The 24,375-nt window shown below is 36.1% G+C and overlaps 1 protein-coding gene across 2 annotated transcripts in view; it reads right to left on the bottom strand.

Annotated features, from left to right (window-relative positions):
• asic1c (acid-sensing (proton-gated) ion channel 1c) overlaps nucleotides 1-14,802 on the bottom strand; it is a 108,050-nt gene extending 93,248 nt beyond the window's left edge. For both annotated transcript variants that reach the window (XM_041992052.1, XM_041992053.1), the window contains exon 1: nucleotides 13,344-14,802. In XM_041992052.1, coding sequence (XP_041847986.1) covers nucleotides 13,344-13,898 — 555 coding nt within the window. In that variant the 5' untranslated portion in view covers nucleotides 13,899-14,802. The remainder of the gene's footprint in view (nucleotides 1-13,343) is intronic.
• Between the last annotated feature and the right edge of the window lie 9,573 nt (nucleotides 14,803-24,375).

The following is a 24,375-nucleotide window of genomic DNA, read 5'->3' as shown; positions in this document are numbered from 1 at the left end:
ATCTCTGTTCTGTGTGAAAAATGATCCACGGTGCTAAACGCATCTCTGATAATATCGCTGTTTAGGTTCAAGAGTTGTATGTCAGCTTTAGGGTCCACTTTCCAGCTAGCACACATTTAAAACTGCATCAGTTCACAAGATAACAGCTCAGATGTCAGATGGTTACATGCAGAGAAACAATTCCAAAGAATGCTGAGTCTATTACTCAGACAACAGAGGTGTGACCTTCTATCTGCCCATTCACAGTGAGCTTTCAAGTCATGTAACAGCTTTGCATCTGTAACTGCACCCTGTTCTCTGAGAAGAGCCCATAACCGTGTATTAAAATAAACTTGCTGCAAATCCCTGTGATGGTGTCTCTATTTCTGGCCGTGGCAGAGTAAGATTAGATTTCTGCAAACGCTGTTATGTTTAAAGGCTACTGATTTACACACATTAGCTGACATATTTTAGAACTTAGTAAAAAGTAAAGGTTAGTCCAATATGTAACACATGCACTGTAAAAATGACAATATTTCATGCCACCCATGTAACTTTGGTGAAAGGTGATATTCTGGATGTAGCATTAACCACAACTTAGGTCATTTAGAAAAATAATACTATGGACCATGGTTGTTACATGGAAATCAAAGAGACAAATCATAACAGAGCACATTACAGTATGTAGCAAAAGTTAACTACGTTTATTTAATGAAAGAAAGAGGGGAGCTGCTGCAAAAGCTCAGAGGCACACAGCAATCTCTCTAAGATTAATTTAATTAAGAGCAGCAATTCCAGACTCCAAGCTATCTCATATCAAAGCAAAAAGTGTAGCATGGAAACAACTCACAACAACAAAACATTCTCTAAATCATCTTGTTCCTACAAGACCTATGGAAAACTTAAGCTATTTCAGAAAAAATCTGGAGCAGAGTTAATCTGTGTTCAATATAGCCACGTTGACAATTATATAGAAATCCAGTCTTAGAGAATAAACCAAAACAGCCCATGAATGTTAATGAGATACCTATTTATGATAGTGTGGCACAGGTCACAATAAGGGTAATGACAGCAGTAATGATTTCTATACTAATTCTGTCTGTTTGATTAGTGGCTTGATAAACTAAAATGTTAGGAACTAAAATTGCTGCCTGTTTTCAACCTCTGGGCAAAATTTGGTAAAAATTAATGAACATTCTGGACATGCAAGAGGCAGAATCAATTTACGCAGAGACATATTCATTTGTCCTGCCTCATTGTGTTGCTACATGTTAATGGAAAAAAGCACTCATGCAAAGACAAGGTGCAAAATGCTCATTGAGTCCATGCAACATCAAACATTTACAAGTTCTTGTTTTGAAAAACCAGCCTCTTCTTCTGTCAATCGGTTGTTCTGTGCTGTCAAGAAATTAATAGAAATTAGACAAGATTAGCTTTTCCTTGGTGAATAAATTACTTTTCTCTTTGAAATGACGAGATAGTCGCACAAATTATTTCAACTCAAAATATGTACAATGTAAAGAAAATATGCTTCTCTTTATTTGCAAATATTATGGAACAGCACATCACATCAAGTTTAAGTGCAGATGTGAAAGTGGGATTTTCCTCACTGATTTGGAACATTAAAATTTAAATTCCTTTTTCAGAGCGCTCCTAAACATGCACGTTACTAGAAGCTAGTTAGTTTTATCAGGAACTACTAAATTTATAACGTATACAACCATATCATGTAAATTGTAATTACAGTTAATACTTATCTATTAATCGGGTGTTTATACCTCTTTTTCTGTCATATTTCCCTGCAGAAAGTTTGCAGAAGTCAAATCGACTATGTGTGGATCCAGAACGCACAAGGAAGTTTATTTAATCCTTTTCTTTTTTTCCCTCTTTTTTTCTTGTTATAATGCTACAAACATAACACTTTTTATTGTCAAATCCAAACAGAAAGTAAGAATTGGGACTGTTTATACTTCAGGTTTATGTTTCTATGGTCATTATTTTATTGTAAGTTTGCTGTGTGGTTCTGTGGGTTTTGATTTAGCTAAAAATTGGGCATATTCAAATACCAGGGAAAATCAAGTTTTCAACGTTATTAACATATATATGGTATTGTGTATATGCCAGAACAATGCTGAGAGGAATAAAACTCATAGGCGAATCATAGATTCAAACGTTCAGGGTGGGTGATGCTAGTTTATCAGAATTACTCATTGGGAGAAAGCAATTAGCAATTAATAACATAGTTTTCTTTTATAGTCAACTCAAAGGCTTTATATTATCTGTGGGCAAAGTTACTCCTGCCCCCTGTGATGCACATAACATCGAAAAATTCAATGTGTTGTTGGGAAATACAATAGTAGAAAATACACATATATTTAGATTGTTGCAAATTCAAAGTGCCTTAGAGCACACCCATTATTGTCCGTTACATATGTGCGGTATGATATGTTGGTTTGTGATGGAAATTATTGTGTGAGCTTGGCCTAAATTTTATTAGAGCTGTCATAATTTGAAAACATAATTGTAATGCTTAGGATATGATGATCATGTGGCTTTTCATCCTCATGTGGCCTCTTCACACTAAAAATGAAACTTACAGACACTGGCCAGATCTCTTTGTAGCTCCTCCTTTCCCCGTCTACCCAGGGTGAAGTAAGGGGCAAAAGATCATGAACTGTCTCAAAGTTTGTCAAGTTTCATTTTATGGAAAACTCTCTCCAAATAGTTCCGTTTTACGAAGAACTCTCTCCAAAAGTTGCCCTAGCAACAGCTATTGATAGATATCTCCATTAAGTCATGATGATGATGATGACAGTTGGTAAAGGCATGATCAGAAATCTATATAACTTTGTGACACTTCCTTGTTTGTCAGAGAGATCGCTCTGCATGCTTGACTGCATGATTTTTTTATATATTTCTCTTTGCTATTATAAACTTGTAAAAGACAGTTTGACTCGGCATCATTTTTTATTCTCCCCACGAAGATTTTTTTCCAGCACAGGTTCTATTTCTGAAATTAAGAAAAACAAAAAGGTATGAGCCAGGTAATATTATATTTTTTTAAAAAAATGAAGAGGTTTGTATGATGTGCTGTCTGACCATGTCAGAATCCAAGTGTTTATATCCAATTCCGACACATACACAATCATAAATGTGTGTTGAATAACTGACCATCAAACAGAAATCGATATCTATGGGGTTATGGCGAAGACTTTGTGAGTCTGCAGGGAGAAATTTATCACCTAAGCAATAGAGATTATGTGGTAAGCAGGGTTTGTTTGTTTGTCTTTAGCAAGATCAGTATGGAAAGATGTGCATTTAAATGCTACCAGCGGTGGGGCATAGCCAAACTTAAAAGTGATTAACTTTTTGGTCTGGATCTTGTATTTGTTTTTTGTTTTTTAAAGTTGTGGAGTGCTCTCCTTATATGCAGTTGTATAACAACAGGAAAAGGTAGGCTAGAAAGAGAAGTTCAAATTCAGCACAGTTTCTCATCCCTGCATACCAGTGATCCTACACAGTGATCCCCACAGTGTAAGATCAGTGGTTTAAAAAATTTACACTCATAGGCAGAGACAGTTCCTCCCGGTCAGATGTTTGAAAGAGGGTGCTGGTGGTGGGCAGAGATCTGACTTTTAATGCCTGCCTAAACAAAGCAGCACGGGAGAATGCAGAGGCCATGGCTATATTTACTGTAATTGTATTACTTTGACAGTAATATGCTGTGGTCATCATTCTTTAACACAGGGGATGCTGGTTTTGACACAAACCATTTTCACGCAGGGATTATGCTCAACGAAGGAACTCTGACCAGAATGCACATGATTACACCAAGTTTACTTTAGAAAAAAGAAAAACAAAACATAGAAAATCTTTAGTCCAACAACAGATGAAAAAACATGGCAAAATATTTGCAATATAGAAAAAACTGTCCCATGCCAATCATTTATCTAATCATGAACATAATTTTATACATGTTAATAGTCATACATGTTGAGATTGTATGTGTAAAAACAATTTAAAACATTAGAAAAACAGCCTAACAGAATATGGAGAAACAACAGTCGTTATATTGTGTCAAATGTCATATATAAGCTCTGGTGGTAGGTTAACATGTGAAGCAACTAAGGATCTATACTCTATGCATTGCTACACTACTATACTATACTCTGCCCCCCCACATGAAATAGTAGATTGGTGTAGCATTTAGAATGCCCTCTGTCCAGAAAAATCGAAGAAGAACTGCCTAGATTTTCCAAGAATCCAGTCGATGATTCCAACATCTTGTCAGTCATGTTGAAGGACAGGTAGTGTGAGCACAAAAACGCCTGAAGCTTTTTTTTGTAAGAGACTACTGGACAGCAGAATGGGGAAATACAGTGTCTTTAGCATGGACCACTCTCTTGCCATACCTTTACTAGTTAGCAATCACATCCTTTTCCTAGACTCCCAGTGTTTATGGACAATTTCTATACTGTAGCATATGAGGGACTTCACTGATTTATGTGAGCCTCAAGTCAATAATAAATTTGAAATATGAATGAATCTGTGATTTCTATATCCCAGATATTATTAATGGAAAAAGCAGTGACCCCATTTACCAAAAATTATTCTCCTAACGGGACCTTTAAATGGTTGGTGCTGATTTACAGCTTTTTTAAAAATACATGAATGAGATGTGATAGCATGCTCCAAGATACTTCAGATTTTTTGCTAACCTGCTGGTTAGGTTGTGATTACAATGTTGTAAAACAATTCTGACAAAGCAAATTGGGAAAATTAATTACAATTGATCTCAACATTTTGTTTTCCAGTACTCTGCTGCTGCTGCAAATGTGATATATTACTTTTCAAGTGTGGTTCAAGCTCGGGTCACAGAGGTCCATGGATTGCTGTAATTCACCTGCAGTCAGTGCTATAATGGTGTCTTGGTGGGTGGTTATACTGCCTACTTTATTTTGGGAGTTGTGTATGTGCACAACCAGCCTGCTGTTGTTTTAGATTTTACCATGAAGCTTACAGGGTTTGTGACTTTTAATGATTGAGTTTATCCTTGAGACAGTACCTAGGAGGAAGTATTCCCTTTAAGGCTAAACTCAGGGAACAAAAGTGTCACAATAGAAGTTAGCAATAAGAAAAAACAACATGGGTAGCTGCAGCTTTGCTAACTAGATAAACAGTGATTTATATGTCTATTTTTGGTTGGTAACTAGTAAATCCCTCTGCTCAGCAGTGCGTTTACTGCATGTCTCATACCTGTATTTATGCATTGCTACACTACTGCCTGCTGTGGATTTCAAAAGCTGCTTCACTAAAACTACACTACGCTGAACATTACTCCTCTTGGACTCCTAAGTACCTGCATTAAATGTAGTACTGTTTTTTGTTTTTGCTCTTACAGTCCATCTTTTCCTTTCATATATTTATTTTTAGACCTGGTTTGATACTTGTAAATGCTGCGACTGCAAAGAAAAAAGGCCTTTACTTCTTTCTCTGTTTGGTCTTATATCTCTTAGATATATACACAGAGACATTCTTCCTTCAGCCTATTTCTCACCCCTTCTATAAGTTATACAGATGGAAACAATATGGATGACAATTTAGTGTAAAGAGTACAGTTGTATGGACCTGGCAGCAAAATAAATGACTTTGAGGTTAGAACAGTGTAAAGACTGAAGCTTAAAATAATGCCCTATAGGTGACACAGCTCTTCTTGGACCCCCAGATTTCAGTGCTGCTGCTCTGTCTGCATCAACATCATTTGCAGGAAGTTATGCATATTGCTTGTAAATCCTGTTACCCTTTTACAGCACCATTATAAATCTGTCTACACATAACCTGATTGGTCATTTGTTGGTCAGGATATATCATTGCTCCAGACATATTTCTTTAGGGACCATGTTTTGCAGACAATATTTTTTATAAATTACTTGTGACTGGTGTTTGGCCATTAAAGTAATAACTTTTAACACGTTAGTTTGCCACTTAAGGAAAAAACACTTCACAATGAGTCAAAAACTATTTTGACCTGCGCATATACAAAATCCATTTAACTTTACTCATTATCAGGACAAAAAGATAAATAATTTACAATACAGCATGTAAAAAAAGTCTGATTGTTCCTAAATAATTATAGCATCTGACTTTAAAGATATGCACATGTTCCCGTTTTTTTTTTTTTTTTTTAACCAAAAACTCACCAGCTTTTAAAGAAACTCATGAACCATTACTCAGAGGAGTCTGTTGATTTTATTTATTTATTTTTTCTTGATACTGTCAGTTATCTCCACCATTGTTAGGCACTGTGTCAGCTCGTGCAGCCTTGCAGTCAGTGGCATAAGTCGAGAATTTTTATTTATTTATTTTTTTTCTAAAATCCAATCGGCTGTTTAGTGTAGATTTGAAGGCTACTTGTTCCAGCCAGCTGAAATCTGAGGATAGCTTTGTTCTACAAGTCGGCCCACATACCCACTTACCCAAACAGCAGGTTAGAACAATGGCTGCTGGAGGAGTTGGACATTTTTCTACTTTAAATTCTAGCTTATGGGAAGCAGTTTTGTGAAGTGTTGCAACTTTATATATATTGGGATTCATGCACCAGTGTGGGCTACTATGCTCCTTACTTTAAACATGCCTTTCTGTATGCTATCCCAAGTCCTCTTAGTCACCAGATCTGAGTCAAGTTGAACACTTTTGAGGGCTTTCAGAACAAGTAAAACAGAGCTCTCTAGCTTCATCATCAAAGCAAAATGCCTTTTTTTAAGTCCTCTAGGTGTTCTACAGAGTTCTATGATCTCGCAAAACCAAGGTCAGGAAGCAGTTAGGCTCTTTTAGTGACAAATCTTGGCCCAACACCTAACTAATTCCATTTTTACTAGAGGTGAGACTTTAATTACGATAAATTAATTACAAAAAAATAATGCCATAAAAAAATGAACACATTTAATTGCAGTTGTCATTCCAAAATAACACTGGACGTTTGTCAGATCACGATTTCCTGGCACACTGATTAAATTCATGCACATATCAGACCTCAGCTAACACAGTGATGCCAACTTCGCTACTTTGCTGCTATATTTAACGAGTTTTCAGACCCCTGTAGAGACTTTTTCAAAAAAGTGACTAGCGACAAATCTAGCAACTGTCGCTGGTGGTATTGGAGACATGAAACAGCTGGGGGTGCTGCTGTAAAGACCCCCCGTCCAAAAGTACTCAGCTTAGTCAGAGCAGATGTCCAGCTCTGCTTTAGGGGTCAGACTCAAAATGAAACGCACAGTTGCCACTGGCTGACCCCGCCCTGGCTTACCATCAGATATTAACGTCTATTAATGAAGAGTGTGGAGAAAAACGTTTAAAAAGTTAAAAGTACTTTAACATGTTGCAGATTCTGAATTAGAGAAGTTAAAGTACGTAAAATGGCATTTTAACTTTAGGTCTATTCAGTTTTCGCCCAGAATATTTTCTATTTTTAATATTTTCTTCTTCTACTATTTTCTCCTATTTTTAATTGAAATGCAATTAAATGCATTTTTCCAAACAGTACTAGAGTTTGAATTTAAAGTATTAATGTCTGTGTCTACATTTAGATTTTGTCGTCTACTAAAATTTATTTAAAAAATTTTGGTTTTGGAGGCAAATATTGTTATGCGATTAAAATGTGAATAATCAATATTAAGTAAATACAATTAAATTGATAAATTTTTTAATCGAGTCCCTCTTCAAGCATTTACATAAGAACTAGTATAAGCAACTTTTTTTTAAAAAAAGTAGGTACGCCTGGTAAAAAATTTGTTAATTGAAGCATTTCCGGCAGCTGAAAAGCTGTTTTAATGGAAGGTTAAATAACAAATAATAAAAAAAGGAAAAAAATCTCTTTTTGCTAGCAAATTGCTAGTGTAAGTTTCAGAGCATCTTTGTTAAAAAATTATGGTTGGTAGCTGTGTGTTTCTGTATAAAAAAAAAGAAGTGAAAAGTAAAGTGGGCGTATTTTGATTGCCCTGAGTTAAAAGTTAAAATTTACATACACAGGGCGGTCAAATAGTTTAAGTGGTTGAATGAGCTCCCCATGAGACACAAGTTTTGAATCTTTGTTGTAACAGTTTCCAAGTTTATGTCCCAGCATAAGATCCTTTACTGCAGTCCATTACCTCTTCCTGACCCCTTTCTTGTTTTCTTCTCAATGTCAATAAAGGCCACTAGAGCCAAATGAGTGGCAGAGTACACCGAGGACAGGTCACCAGTCCATCACACAGCCCACCTTAATGTTGTGTTCCCAATAATGCTGAGCTAAGCTGAAACAGATCAAAAGCATTATTCTGCTGAACTGATGATATCATTAAAACACTTTTACATTGAATTAAAAAGCTAGATGTTACCAGATGTTAACAGATTTTAATGCAGTGTAAAAAAAAAAAAAAAAGGCTTCACACATAATTTTTTTTTACTTGGTTTTGTTTTTCTTTATTCTATTCCAGTGGTATAAAACACATTTGTGAAATGATCAATTTGAATGTTGTTTCAATAAATATTCTAATGGTAAATCAGATGCTTGAGTCTAATTATTACTGTTACATAAACTCTAAATTACCTGGGCCAGTAGTTAATTTATTTATTGATTTTACATTAATGAAATAAATGGAAAAATACTTTATTAGTCGCAGACAAAAATGGGAAATGATACAAACATTTATGCACTTTGACCTTTTAGCTTGATATAACTCATGCAATAACATTTTCAAGACACAAAAAGAATCATATATTTTTTTAAAACGTAGATATACAAGGGCAAAGTAAATTAATGACTGTTGAAGGCTCTGACATAAAATGTTTCTAATTTTTTTTCCGAGGGTGAAAAATAGGTTTTATAAGTGGTTTTAAAACTTTTTAGAAAAGTTTTTGAAGGCTTGAGTCAAAATTATCTAACAAAACATAGTAAGCAGCTACATAATAACATGGCTGGGATATGAACAAGGGTAAAAATAAAAGATTACAATGATCAGATGGTCAGAAACAAAACTCTTAATATATATGAATGTTCATAGCTCCTCTGAATTCAAATGGTCATTGCTGCCCAGTCACAAAATCGGCTATATTTAATCATTTAAATCAAGAGCTATTACAAAGAAGCATGTTACATGATTTCTTACAGTTAATCATCAGTTATTAGTATCATAATCTGCATCACCATCTGCTGCAGTGTGACATTTTACTCTGCCAACTCAGCTGTTAAAAACTGCTGGAAACAAAACAACCTGTTAAACAAACAAATTATGAATTACTTCGGGGTTGTACTCCAAACAGCCAGCCTGCTTTATCTTTTTATGACAACAATATCAGTTCTTTAGCCAGTTAAAAGAAGATGTTGAAAAAAAAACTCCAAATGTTAAAGAGCTCCTTCCCACTAACACTGTTTCAGTCTCAGCTGTAACCACGTTTTATCTCCTTGGCACCCTGCTGACATCTAAATGATAGGATGAAAGATGACTCTCATCTTAAAGACTGAGTTTCAGCAAAAATGTGATGATGAATACTAGTTTTCCACAGCGAAAGAAAACAGAAATGTAGCCAAGAGGGACTTGTCATGACCTGTCAAGACTTAAGAAAGCTACTTCCAAACCATCAGATTATGATAATCAACTGCTTGATCACAAGCTACAGTCTATCATCAACAGAGATGCTAATGATATAGTTTTAATCGTAGTTCTTAAATAAATACACCCCCACCCCTCCAAAAAACAAGCTCAAATATCACATTGCATGATCCAAATCTAACTAAAGCAGTTATTTAATAATGTTAATTAAAATAATAATAGATGGAAGTTGTAGCTAAGAAGATGCTGTTTCCCATTGATTAAGGAGATTTTGAAAGCTGCAGATAACAGGTGGTAAGTAAAGTGCTGCCATCATGAAGAGAACAAGTTGTAATATAATAAAGAAGCAGATTATAGATATTAATACATGTCTGATGATACATGGAGACACATATATTGCTGCATGGGACAAAAAGTGTGACACTATGGCTGAGTAACACATAAAAAGTGTCTGGCTCTACCTTTGCCTTTAGGTAAGTGGCCAATCAGCATTACTGAAAATGCCAGACACAAAAAACTTGTATATATTATTGTTGCCTTGACTGTTGTTCCCCAAAACGCAGTTTTGAGAAACATGAGTTTGAGAATCTAAAAAGCACAGATAAAAGTTGCCAATTTAAATTCCCTCTAATGGAACAAAATATTCTACTAATGGGCAACAAGAGAGACAGACCATTTTCATGAAACTGATTACATATGCTTGATCAAATCATTAGGAGGAATTAGAGTGATTAATGGCATTTTAAATACAGAGTGCCCCTCTCCCTTTGCCCTCCCATCCATTAGAAAGCTAAACATTTTGAAAGCTTTGTTTCCCAACAGTATCATAAACCAGACTAAATGGAATTCTTCTATAATGTAATGAAGGTCAAAGCTCATCACTCCCACAGTCGTTTGCATTATAAATCTTTCTTTCACTACGTCGGTGGGGAGAACTAGAATAATTGAAGTTTTCAGTACATCACCACACGTCCAGTGAAGAGGGACTTCATACTTGTAGAAGAAAACTAAAGGAAAATTTGATTAGAAATAGAGAACTCATTGCAAGCCACGAGGTCATTTAAGTATTATGATTTTTGCTATCTGAATGATTCTAATAAACAGTATCTAGAATATGTTTTCACCAAGGCAGGTTATGAACTCAGGCCATTAGTGAGCAAGCAGCAAGTGTTTGCAGTAAGTTGCTTGAGATTATCATCAGACAGAGCACCAAACACTCTGCTAAATGGGTATATTATACTGGCATTCATCCATATCCTGACAAACACATTTCTGTCCACTGAGAGTGTAGAGAGCATGTGGTTTTGCAATACTCTGAACACTCTAGCCAAACAGCATGGCAATATATTACACATGATTAATTAGTATCACCAAGACTGCCAGAATTTGGTGCCACTCATTCTTGGCCAGGTAAAAATTTAACTTTCTGTCCACCATATTTCCTTAAAAAGCAACAAGCTAAAATGCAGCAAAAAAAACTAAACTTTTTCTGCTAGTTTATTTGGCACTGTCAGTCAAGCACTACTATAGCAATTAGCTTCTCATGAATGATTTTTGTTTATCAAGACACGAAAGAGTGCTGCATGGAGACAAATATGTAAACGAAAACATTCCCTATTTGCTAAATTTGTGGCACAAATTAAAAAGACATAAAACCAAAAAGTTATTTACATAAGTATTATCCTCTACAGCAGGGAGGTACTTTGAGGAACTGCACGTTAATCAATTCCTTATGAAACAAGGACAATAAATATAACCAATAAATATTAGTTTTTATAAGTGGAATAAACACAGTTGAGAGGTATGTGAGTTTCCATGAAATCTTCACTTTCCTGGAAGGCATTTTAAAAAGATAAAAATAACTTGCTAACTTGAATATGGAATAATAATCAAACTCGCTTCACAGTCATATTTAATGGAGCAGTGAAGGACATAGCTGCAGTACATGGGTGTGTTCAAATCTTTGATGATATTTTAATTCACATTACCTTGATCTCTGCTTTAAATAATTTAGTTATTTACTTTTTACCTCATTAAGTCCTGAAGCACTGATGCAAAATAGAAATGTATAAACACATATACTTCAGGTCTTCAGGGTTTAACAAACACATAGGCTGACTTTATGTCATTATGTATTATTTAAGACTTTCTTGTTCTCCTTTATAATAAATTGCTTATACACAGTCTTCACATAAAATCAAACAAAAAGGATTTACTAATAACATGTATTGATCAGTCACATCATTTAACTCCCTGAAAGGTAAAGTAAAGAACATTGATAACCTCATTAAAATGAAATGTTCTGCTGGGAAATCTCAGCATCCAGAATTTAAGTGGATGTCATTTTGACATGTTCCACCCACCTGAACGATTGCAGATCAAGCACAATACCTACATGGCAAAGGTGCACTCTGAGGCTCCCCCACTCAACACAAAAATGCGCCACAACGCCAAGTCTGGTCAGGAAAAACTTGAAGAAGATGACAAACACCTCAAGACAAAAAAAAAGGCAAAAAGTCCCCAGATCCGATTTCAATCAAACAACCACAAGGTTGGACCTCAGTCCACAGAGGTCCCACCCTGCAACCATAATATCCGAGACATTCCCTGTCAACCTTCTAATCAAACAGAAAAGGTCTTCATCCCCTAACAAAACAGATTTTAGGGGCTTCCTTGTGTTTTAGCAGCATAAAGGAAACCTTGGCCATGTTAAGCATTTGGTTTTAACGTAGTGGCTGTTGCTTTAATGAAATTTATTTATACTGTATAATGAAAGAGTTGTGCATGACAGCCACTTGAAGGATGTAGCAGAACAGAGTATGAATGATTTGTAATAATGTAGCATCACAACACCATTTTAAAATGATTTATAAAAAAAAAATCTGTTACAGAAATAGTGCAGTTCTCAGCAATGAACTTCAATTTCAGCCAAAACATCTGCCAAAGCTACTGAAAGAAAAACTTGTGTGAATGAACTGTTATATGACCTCAGTGTGGCACTTTTTGAAAGAAGCTTTTCTTATATTCAGTGACATACAAACACACAGTATCTCAACATATTCATCCTGAAAGCCATGTGGTCTGATCATTTAGCATTACATAGGGAGTATAATCACATTTAGCAAAATTGTGTGTACAGTCTGTTTCTGTAAGTATAACATGAACTCAGTAAAGTCAATGGCCTTCAGACAGTACCACAGGAACTCTTTAAACTCATAGGATATAGTGTTAAAGCTTTCTAGATGCAAGTCTCATGAGTGGTTCCAGATGTGAACTCAGGAATGTCTTTGTGACTATATAGGGAGAGCTGATACAGTCAGTGGGATTTTGCACGCTGGCTTTTGGAAACCTTACAGATCCTGCAGATTTTTTATGTTGTTGTTGTTTTTTTTAAATAAACATTTTTATTATTTATCAAGTTGGTGTCTGGACCCCTTTTTACCTCCCAGCCATCTTTTCCACATCACCTGCCTCAAGTAATACACGTCATCTTCCCCTTATCACAGGTTTAATGCATAACTTGTCCAAAGCAGCCGAAGAATACAAAGTAATACAAATGCATTCATATCATTTTAAAAAATCCACCACAATAAACAGGTTTTTCTCACAGAAGTAAATGCACTGAAGTCCAACATCTGTTTGAAATTATTTGCACAAATCCTACTCAAACTGAGTCTAAGCTCATCTGAACATAAAATAAAGTGACAGACTGTCAGGACAGGCAGGATGCAGAACATTAGGCATACTGTGCAAAATAACAGCCTGGCTACTTACTGTGGTGAAATTCACCGGGTAGCAATCCTCTCCTCGAAAGGTGCACTGCAGTAGCATGTCACTGATGTCATGACCTGTTCGGTTATAGAAATCAGTCATGTCGAAGAGTTTGGGCTTGAAGTTCTGGAAGTTCGCCTTTTCCTTCAGAGCAGCCAGAACCTCGGGTTCAGCCAAGTGAGGATTGGCTATTTGGTAGTTATTATTAAGGAGGGCAAGGAACTCTCCCACATGATAGAGGTCATTTTTGGTGATTCTGGAGAAGCGGAACTCATTGAGATTACAGAAGGTAACTGCTGGGAAGGTAAGGTTTGTTGCTGCCACTTCATCCAGCTTGGTGACATGAGGATATTCTAGATAATATGACACCCGATCTGCACAAACCAGTATTAATAAGCCAAGTGAACCCAGGAATGAAAGAGTCCAAAGAAATCGACGGAATGTCATGTGCCCATAGGCAAATATGTGACTCATGCCATGTAGGGTGGATATGTTGGCAAAAGCTTGCAGGTTGGAGGGCCTGGCGCTTTCAATGCTTTCCTCTGAGCTTCCTTTCATGGCTTTAGAGTGATGCTCAGTACTGTTTTCCCAAGAACTTCAGGTTAGACACTTTGCTTAGCAACAGGAACAGCAGATCCCAACCAGCAGGGATGGTTTGGCAAACTGCCTCCTTTTTCCCCCAAGAAGTGGTAATGTTCACAATGAATAGCTACCTTACAATGGTTTTCAGTCTTTGCAACTGGTTTTCTTTTATCACAGTTTGCATGCCATTGGTTGTCAATTGTTCCTGGAGTCCCAGGTCCCCCCTCCTTTTCTTTCAGGCTGCTGTTTTATTATCTCCAAAGCTGTTTCTCACACTCCTTGCGCAGCTGTCCTTTGTAGAAGCACCAAACACGACAGAAACACCCACTTCAACCAAAACGCAATGTCTCTGATTTCTGACTCGTGTGAAAAGGAACAAGAACACAAGGGACAGGAAAAGAGAGAACAGAGAAAAACAGCAAGCGTAAGGACTGAAGCGAGATATGAGAGGGGGACTGCGATGAAAAGGGTTAGCGTTTGGAAAGAGGTGCTAAGCCTTGGCAGTCAATGGGACCCTTCCTCCTCCTATCCGAGAAAATGCCTCTACATCGCTGTGATAATGGGATGCAATGATTTTGTGAATGAAGGGAATAAAGAGACAAATAGCTCACTGGTCCCTCGCTGCCACCTTCCTTTTTCTCTCGTGTCTCTTAAGCGCTTCTCTTTTCTTCCGAGAATTTGAAATGAGGGGGTCAGAGACCTCCGATCAGCCCACCACTGTGCTTGACAACCGGCGTTCACAGGTTCCGCGGGTTCCACTTCCTTATTTGCACAGATCCTCAGTTAATAGAGAAGACCACCTCTTGAAGCTTTATGACCACCCCCTGCCAGCATCACCACTAAAGCTGCCTCAAGACCCCTGTGTTTTAGTCCTTTAACATACAGATTTATATTCTGCCGTGTGGAGCTTTTCACTCTCTTTCTCGCCTCCTATCTCTCTCCTACCACTCCCCCATTTCTTGCTCTCTCTCTGTCTCTTTCTGCCTCCCTCTCTCTCCCTCTTTAGTAGTCAGGATCCATCCCACTGCTGAATGGCTGCTTTGCTTGTGCGTCTGTGCTCACAGGGGAAGTCTCTCAATCTGGACCCTGTTTTTACTCTTTTATTATTCTCCAATCTTCTTCATCAACCCCTTGGTTGTCAGTAGGGTTGCTCTTGAATGATGCCACAGGTTGCTTGTTAACTGCACTGACAAATAATAACATATGCATGATGTAAGCTAAATGGTGCCTCAGAAGGATCCATATTGGAATTTTTTTAACACATTTTCTGAATCATCCAAATAAGCAAAACAATTAATTTATTTTTCCAGACAATCATATATTTTAAAGAAATTTTATCATTTCTTTTGACAGCATGGGGGAAATATTTCTTTTCTATTTCATTTTTGCTTTTGTTTTTGTAATCCCCAAAGAATTCCACTCCTGGCTAAGGCTCTAAGATATAATGTTTGGCTATATGAGAGGCTTGGCCAGTAATGGAGTTGGTGATTTTATTGGGGTTAAAAGTTCAACACACTATTCTGAGAAACCTTTTAATTTCTCCAAGGACCAAACAAGATTATTCCTCATTGGATACTAGGCAAAGACCTATTAACGTAACAAAAGGTGGACTTCCACGGATATGACCACAGCCTTTAAGGATTTAATCAATATCCTGCCCTTGTAACCAAGCATGCAGACCTTAGTAACCCCTACCAACAATACCACAAAAGAAAAAGATTTATATTAAAACTACAAAAAAGAACAAAAAAATTAATTTGCAAATGGAACAAGGCAAAGGTTTTTGAACATTATCATCATAACCGAAATATAATCTAAAGAATACTCAATTAGGTAGAAACTTAGTATGAAACCCAAAGTCACTATTGTGATTTAAAACCACCTATCATAATATGGGGATTTATGACATTTACATGATGTCTACCTCAATAACAACAGAGAAATTACAAATTCAAAAGGACAAGATGGCAGCCCTCTCTTTCACCCCAAAGCTGCCCACACAAAATGTAAAATGGGATTAAGCCACTTTAATAACATCATGACACAACAAATCTAACTGTAGCCTGCTTGTCAAAATTCAACTGACCTGACTACGATGTTTGAAATTTGTAGTTGTTTTATATCAGGGCCTGCTATTTCCCCCACATTCTTAACATGAATATAATTCAGCAAAGCTCCTTTGTATTCACAGTCATGACTGATAATAAATAATAATTTAAAGAAACAATGATGGATGATGTTGGACCCATTTAGCATATGAGACCTTCATTTAGCTTTAATATCTCTTTATACTCAAAGAGTGCCGAGTATATTTGTTGCTGACAAACACTGACAGACTTTAAATTCCTCACTGAGGAAGCATTTCCCTGTCTAAAACAGAAATCAAGTACAGATTTGGCTGAATGCTCTTGGTACTTTACTTGAATATAGTGACAAGAAACATTACATACAAACATAAGAATGCAAGGAATAGCATGGAGTGCCTTTTTATTTGAAAAAGAAGCAAAACCTATTTTATTGTTTTTCAGAAAACATTGCAGAGAAAAGAACATAAGCAACTCTAATCTCCAAGGCATTGGCTGGTGGATTTGCACAGAAGTGAAGAACCAACCCTTTAAAGAGAGCTCTGACAAGACAGTAAATGCACTCCTAAGGGTGTGTAAAAATGTTTGTTTGTTTTTTACGGTAGAATTAGGATTATCATCTTCTAATAGAATCCTTCTTATCTGTACACTGATTTTTTTTCCTAATAGATAATAAATAATCTTGATTGAAAAAGCTGGAGCTCAACAATGCTTAAAATGTAGAGTAGGGGTGTTTTAGTCTGAGCCCAGACCAGATGGAAATTCAAAGATGAGTGAATGAATTTTCTTTCCCCAATTATAACAAATGGGTTATAGCAGACAGTAGAGAATAGTACACATAGAGTACCTAAATTGTCCAGTCCATTGTCAATGTCCATTTATGCATGTGTGTTAAAACAGTGCAATGTTCCATTTAATGCATGATGATGTATACTTTACATCTAATATTAGGTCTAATATTTTCTTTTTTGGAACATTACATTTTAAGTAAAAGAAAGAAAAAAGAAAAAGAAAAAACTTTATAGAGTTCAGTTCATCTCTCTTTTCCTGTTCCTGATGCTTTCCTTTCTTTCTTCTTCCCCTGACTGCTCCTTCCACTTTCCCTTTTCACTTGTTCTATCACTCACTTTCCACCATAAAGCTACCAAAAAGGCTAAATGTTTGACATTAAATTGCTCAAAGGAGCAAAGAACTTCAATATGTTCAACAGCAATGAAACCATTCAGCCTTCCTGGCTATGTAGATCAGTGGCTCTCAAAAGAGGTACCATTGAGTACTGCAGTAGGTGCTTAAGATAAATAAAAACCTTAAGTCAAAATAAAATGGGATGATTATTTTTTCTTGAAATACTTTGCCTTGGTCAGAGGGTACTTAGCTGAAAAAATATTTCATAGGGGTACAGTACTGAAAAAAGTTTGAGAACCACTGCTTTAGAGAATGGGCAATAATTATTAGATATAATAAATAAAGACAATGGTTCTCAAAGTTTTTACATAACGCACAACCTCCAAATATGTCCGTCTCTTCTAGTACCACTTTTATGAGTCATATTAAAATACAGTAGAACAGACCTAAACTTCTCCATCAGACTTGAGACAAGAGGCAGTTTAGTTCCAGATGAAAATAAAATTTATCATAGAGTTTTGGCAGCTACTATTGTGAAAGGGGTTTATCACCAGAACTGACATTTAAACTTGACTTAACTGACTTATAAATCAAGGATAACCCATCAACAAAGTTATGATAACCCTGAAGGCTGTGATACGATTTTAGGTGGTTTAATACTTTCATTTTGGCCTATAAATACTTTTTTCACTTTAACCTACTTTATTAGCACACTGTGCCCAAAATAAATGAAAATAATCCAATCTTAATCTAAGAAAATGTTCTAATTATTACAATAAAAACCTGCAACTTTTTTTTTCTTTCGTTTAGTAAAATGGCCAAAGTTTACATTACATACATAAGTACTGGGGACTCTATATTAAAAATAGGACTGGGCATGTTGATGCATTTTTACACATCCTTAATTAAGGTTACCATTTTTTTTATCACTTTTCTTTTTGTTTGTTTGTTTGTTTTTTCACCCTTGCTTGTTGCTCCCTGGCTCTAAATACACAGACAAACCCTAGGTCACAGGAGTGGTGTACTGGCTGGGATGACCATCTTTTAGCATATATATATATATATATATATATATATATATATATATATATATATATATATATATATATATATGCTGGGCAACTATTAAAATTTTTAATCGCGATCAATCGCATGACTTGTTGCGATTAATTACATTGTTACAGCTATATAAAGAAAATGCAGTAAATTGTGGTTTACAAACACATCAGGGGTCTTCAACCTGCAGTTCTGGAGCCGCAAGTGGCTCTCTGGACCTTCCACAATGACTCTAAATATCATTGACGTGCGGTAAAGTTTATGGTTGGTGAGGCACTGATTTACAATTGTAAGAACTGAAAAGAGCATCTTATTTCAATATTCGTTCAACAGCATGCAACTGGTAATGCTTCATATCCTATCAGCATTCCTCTTTCAATTACACTCACACACCCACTGTTACTAACTCTTCGGGAGAAAAGTAGCTACTGGCTGCCCTAAAAGTCGCTAGAAATCGTTAAATGACATCATCTAATGTGCATAATAGCCTGGTACATGGAGGCTGCTGTGGAGAGAAATGTCATGGGAAAGGCAAAAATGGACGAAAAGACAAGCTAAAAATTTTTAAAAAGGCAAAACTATTAAAAATAAAACAAATTATTTGGTTAATATTTTCTTTTATTCTAGATTAATTTTATTAAGTGTAGGTTGTTTTCTAATTATGAGGCTGCAACATTTCACAACACTTGTTTTCCTCCACACTCTTCATTAATAAACATTAATATCTGACGGTAAGCCAGCGCGAAATCATCCTGCAGCAGCTTTGAACGTTTGATTTTCAGCCTGGTCGTGAAACAGGTGATCATCTCCTGCTCCAGAAGCCTCTTCTGATTGCTTTTGGACAGGGGAGGGGCCTGCACAGCAGCACCCACTCCTCATTAAGAAGAATAAACTACTTTCATATACGTCAGTCTACAAAAGTCTCCAATACTGAAAAAGTCGCTAGATTTGTCGCTAGTTGCTTTAAAAAAAAAAAAAAAAAAAAAGTTGCTAAGTTGGCAACACTCACACACCGTGTTGGTGTGTGAGTGTGCGCCCCCTTGAGGTGAGGCAGAGTACTGTTTGCCTCACCTGCTGACTTTTCTCTGCGCTTTATTGTACGATAAATGGAAATATTTCTCTCACAAATACATTAAATACATTACACAGACTGTAGAGAGTCATGGTGTATAACAAATATTTCTGTAAAGTTGATATTGGCGATATGCTGAGAAACAGAAAACAGCACGTGTCATGCAACCCAGTTTGTATTGGATGGTACAGTCAGAGCTGAAGCACAGCTCGCCCGTGCCTCCACCGGGGTTTCTGCACTGGATTTGATCGGGAAATACTCAAATTTGGCAATTTTTACTTAACAAACTGTCAAAAACGTGTTAGAGTCATACTGAAATTGTATTTTTAATACAGATTAGTGGAAAATATTAATATTTATTGTATGCCTCACCTGCCTCCCCTGACCGCACGTCACTGCTAAATATGTGGCTAAAATATTTTTTTAAATCCATTAGGTTGGAAACCAGGGCCTTTTTTTTAACTTTACATAATTTTCCATAAATATCTACATCCCTTAGAAGAAAGTCTATCTATCCTCTTTTTTATAAAGGTTTATGTTTTTCTTTATTTTAAAACCTAAAAACTGAAATAAAAATGTGGTTCTTCAAAAATAACAAATATCCTATGGTGGCTCTTCATTTAAAAGTATATATTAAGTTGCCTTTTCCAAAAGGTTTAATAATATTTGGGTCTCTAAAGGAGTTTTATTTAGCTGGCTGAGGGGAAAATGGCTCTTTGGATTGGAAAGGCTGCAGACCCCTGCACTAAACACAAAGAGGTTTAGCAGCAGTTTTCTCTTTAAACAGCAACAGATAAAATATTTCTTCATATATTTTTATTAAATCACATATTTATGACAAAGAAGGATTAAATGTCCAGGATTTACTAACTAAAAGGTAAAATGTCAGCTGGATGAATTTAAAGCTGTGAAGCTGCTTCCTTCTAAACACAGAAGGAACAATATGTGATGAATATCAGCATCAGGTGAACAGACAGAAAGCAGGATTAGAATCTCACAGCTTCTAGATGGTGAGGAGAAAGAAATATTCACAATATGCACAATAACTTCCATCCATGCACCTTTAGTGCTCATTATCCAGATTTCTGGCCTATAAGTTCTCTAACCTTTCATTCTTAGCTTGACTGTTTAACGTCACCTCTGCACATGTAGCCTCCGCTACCGGGAGTTAAGGGGTTAACATCTCGTTTCCAGGTGTAGTGTCAGGTCTGTAGATGTAACTGTAAACAAGTGTGGTATCCACAGAAAGTCCAGAATCTCAGCTACCAACCCAGCAAAACCATTTCTATCACCAACAAACACAATTAAGACAACAATAATTAAAAGACCAGGTACACAAAGTCCAAGAAATATGTAAACAAGTTATGGCTCCACCCAACGCAAAAACATGAAACAAGCGACTCCTCTACTGAAATCTCACATCTCACAGATTCCACAGCTGGAAGTATCAATTCGCTTTAACCAAGATTCACCTAACCAGATGCAGAAGAAGGCCCAATTTATGCTTCACATTTGTAAAAGTCAGAAAGCATGTCTTACCTTTGCCGTCTTGTATAAAATTAAAACTGCATTTATTAAATTAATAATAAAAAAATTAAATTTAAAAAAAAAAGTTTCTCATTGTCTTTTGGGACCAGTTTCCCGTCCAAAAATCACGATGTTCTGCCATCTGCATGGGTTTTGACAAATAGAAACGTCGGTTCTTCTTCTTCTTTCTTAAGTTCCAAACAGAAAACGTCTCTTCATTTTAATAAACCTGCTGTCTCCGGATTACATCACAGGGACGCCATGTGTGATAAAAGTCAATGACCAAAAAAAAAAAAAAAGAAAAAAAAAACCTTAATGCGCCATTTAAAAAATTAACGCCGTTAATTAATCGTTACGTCAACGCGTCCAGCGCTAATATATATATACGTGTGTGTGTGTGTGTGTGTGTGTGTGTGTGTGTGTGTGTGTTTTAATATGTTTTATGTACATTGCAGTTCTATGCCAAAACGACACTCTGGTGCTGTTGCACTAATAATGTCTTTTATGTCAACCAGTAAAAACTGGCTTGCTAAGAAATGCTGCAATGCTGATAAAACAGGCTTTAAAAATGAGGAGTAAAGAAGAGCCTATAGACAGAAAAGCTTAGGAAGAATGCAAATAAAGTTGGTAATGTTCAGATTTGAAAACAGGAAAATAAAAAGCATTTACAGGAAGGATTGTAGGCTTTTTAAATAAGGAAATACAAAAAAGTAAAACAAAAAAGAGGACACTGAGAGCAAGGACTTGCGTAAAAAGCTTTTATCAACATCACTCATTTAATTATAATGTCTGCCAGAAGGGGGAGATGTAAATTCTGCTATTTTAAACCAATCTACACATTAGTCTTTAATCTGTTTCTTTGAAACCAGAATCTGCAACATCTGAGCTCACATTGTACAAGACAGCTGACCCACCCAATGTGAAGTTCATGCTGAATGTAAAAACCAAACCTTTGGTACATTTTCCAATTGTAATATTCAAAGGTTTTTGAAAATAAAAATCCATTTGCCCCTTAGTATAAACAAACAAGTGCCAGGCGGGATGATTGTGTGCAGTGTTTAAACCTAGCATTGCACAGCTGGTTTTATTAGTTAATCTAAATTCTGTCAGAATAACTTTAGTCAAATAAAATAAGCTCTATTCTGGGGTTTCCTGGCTGCATTTTCATGAACATACATATTTTCCCTGAGGCAGGGAGAGCAGCAACAAAGATCCCTGGTGTAAAGAACAGAGCAAGTATCAATGACAAAAGACGGTACCAAAGAAAAAGAAGTTGGAGGTGGGCTTGCAGAGAAGGCAGTAAAAGCAGGTATGCTAAAGCAGCTTAAATCGAGTTTTGTGAAATAAATGCTAGCAGAATGTTTGGAGGGAAACCAGCTGAGCTGTTGTTGAAATCAGTTTGACACTGAAATCTCAGCTGTACCTGACATCTACATTTTGCTAAATTTAATTTTGAACATGATGCATTTTCATTTCTCTTTTGAATATTTTCAGTATTTAAAAAGAAATGACGATTTTTGTTATTTCCACTTTAATTTTTGTTTTCTGTGTTGTACTCAAACTTGGTCAGTCATGACACTAACTATTCATATTAACCTGTGAATTTTGTGTAGTAATAATGTTCTCATGTTAACAGGCAATAGGCAGAAGAAAATCCTTTCTAGTTGCTTGAAGCAATTTTGAACAATTTGCAATGAGAGAACTGAATACATCCGTCCATTATCTATACTGATTATTCCAATTTACGGTCACAGTGAAGCTGCAGTCTATCCCAGCTATTAGCAGGCGAGAGGCAGAGGTACACCGTGGACAGGTCAGCTGTCCATCACAGGGACGACACACAGAGACAAACAACCATCCACGCTCACACTAATTCCTATGGAGAATTTAGAGTGGCCAAGTAACCTAACGTGCAGTGGGAGGAAGCTGGAGTACTCTGAGAGAATGCATGCACATACAAGGAGAACATGCAAACTTTAAAAGGCCATTGTTTGAACCCCTCCCCAACCACGGTTCAAACTACTGACCTTCTAGCTGTAAAGCCGTGGTGTTAACCACTACACCACCATGCAGCCAAAAATAAATAAATATATAAATAAATGCACTCACATAATTTTGTTCATTTGCTTCTTAGTAGTCAGTGAGTTGGTGGTTTGGCATGACAAATAAGAGTAGCCAAAACCGAAATAAAGGGCCTGTTTTTCTTGTATTAAATCAAAGATAATTTTGAGTAATCAAATAGAAATTCAGGATCTTTAGTTTTTCCAAGTTAACACATTTTAAATAAAGAAAACTGTTAACATTGAGTACACTGAAGAATAAACAGACAAAGACCTACTTGCATGTTGTTAAACACTAAGGTTGCATTGATTTTTGTCATTACTTAACTGCATTCTATAGTGCAATAATATAATGCAAATACATTATCTGCTGTATTAACTCCATTCTCTTTACATTTTGGTAAAGATTTTTTGTTTGTAGTTAGCAAACATAAATTCTAAATTCCCTCTAGCAGGCTTGCTTGTTGTTGTAAATTATAGGATGAAAGTAGTTGTCTTTTCAACAGTAATTTGCTTTAAGTAGATGGCAGAATGCGCAGCATAATGCTGTGAATATTAATAAGGGAGGATCATATATTAGGCACTGCTAAGCACAGCACTCTTTTTACAGGAGCCTTTGAATATGAATTTTATCAGTTAATGTTCTGAATTTTCCCAGGCTTCAGAAACCTCTGGGCTATGAACTACATGCCCAACAGTGGCACACACAAGAATCACTCTGTTAAGGATAAGCTTTAGATAAATTTGAAAAAGCATGTAACTATTGACTCAACATTCAGAACCATCTGTTTCTTATGATAAATAAGGGTTTAATTAAGTTTAAATGACATATTAAAGGTAGGAAAACCTTCAAAAACACAAGGATTTTCCACTGAATGTGATAATTACAAGAATAAAATGTGTTCTTGTCAAATACTGAATTAAAAAACTAAAGACATTACATTTGCAGTTTAACCTTTTGCATGGATCCATTCTATTTTTCATGAACCAATAAAATATTAAGTCAAGTAAGTGTAATCTTAAGAAATCTTAAAAAAGTCAGAATGTTATCAGGTATGTCTTCATGAGAGCAATCCAGAGGATCACGAAAGGAGAGTTGGCTTTTCAACAGGTTTTAAAAATTTTTAAGGGAAGATCTAATTGATGATTAGAAGAAGCTCAGGAATACAATCCAGGCTGTGCTTTAAGAACAAAAAATAAAAAGAATCTTGAAACCTTAAACTCAATATATGAATCCACAAAAGCTTCATGTAGAATATTGCACACTAAAATGTAAAGAACTCCCCAAAATGTGGCAAAAGATAAATGAAAGGACTCCTGACCACAGGAGGAAAGAGAAATTCTTTACGTAAACCAGTTTTGCTCTGCCAGAACCAGATTATCAGAGTGATTGCTATAGTTTACGTTGGAAGGTGTGTATCACACAAATACTGATTCCCACTGCGGCCTTGTTCCACTTTGTGTGCTGTGACAAATGCTCTGTAAAACCTTGAACAAAACACAGTAAAGAAAATGTTGGGTATTAATAA

The sequence above is a fragment of the Melanotaenia boesemani genome, chromosome 8, assembly GCF_017639745.1.
Source record: "Melanotaenia boesemani isolate fMelBoe1 chromosome 8, fMelBoe1.pri, whole genome shotgun sequence".
NCBI lineage: Eukaryota > Metazoa > Chordata > Actinopteri > Atheriniformes > Melanotaeniidae > Melanotaenia > Melanotaenia boesemani.
The sequence above is the reverse complement of the archived record's forward strand: the minus strand, read 5'-3'. Positions and strand labels throughout refer to the sequence as shown.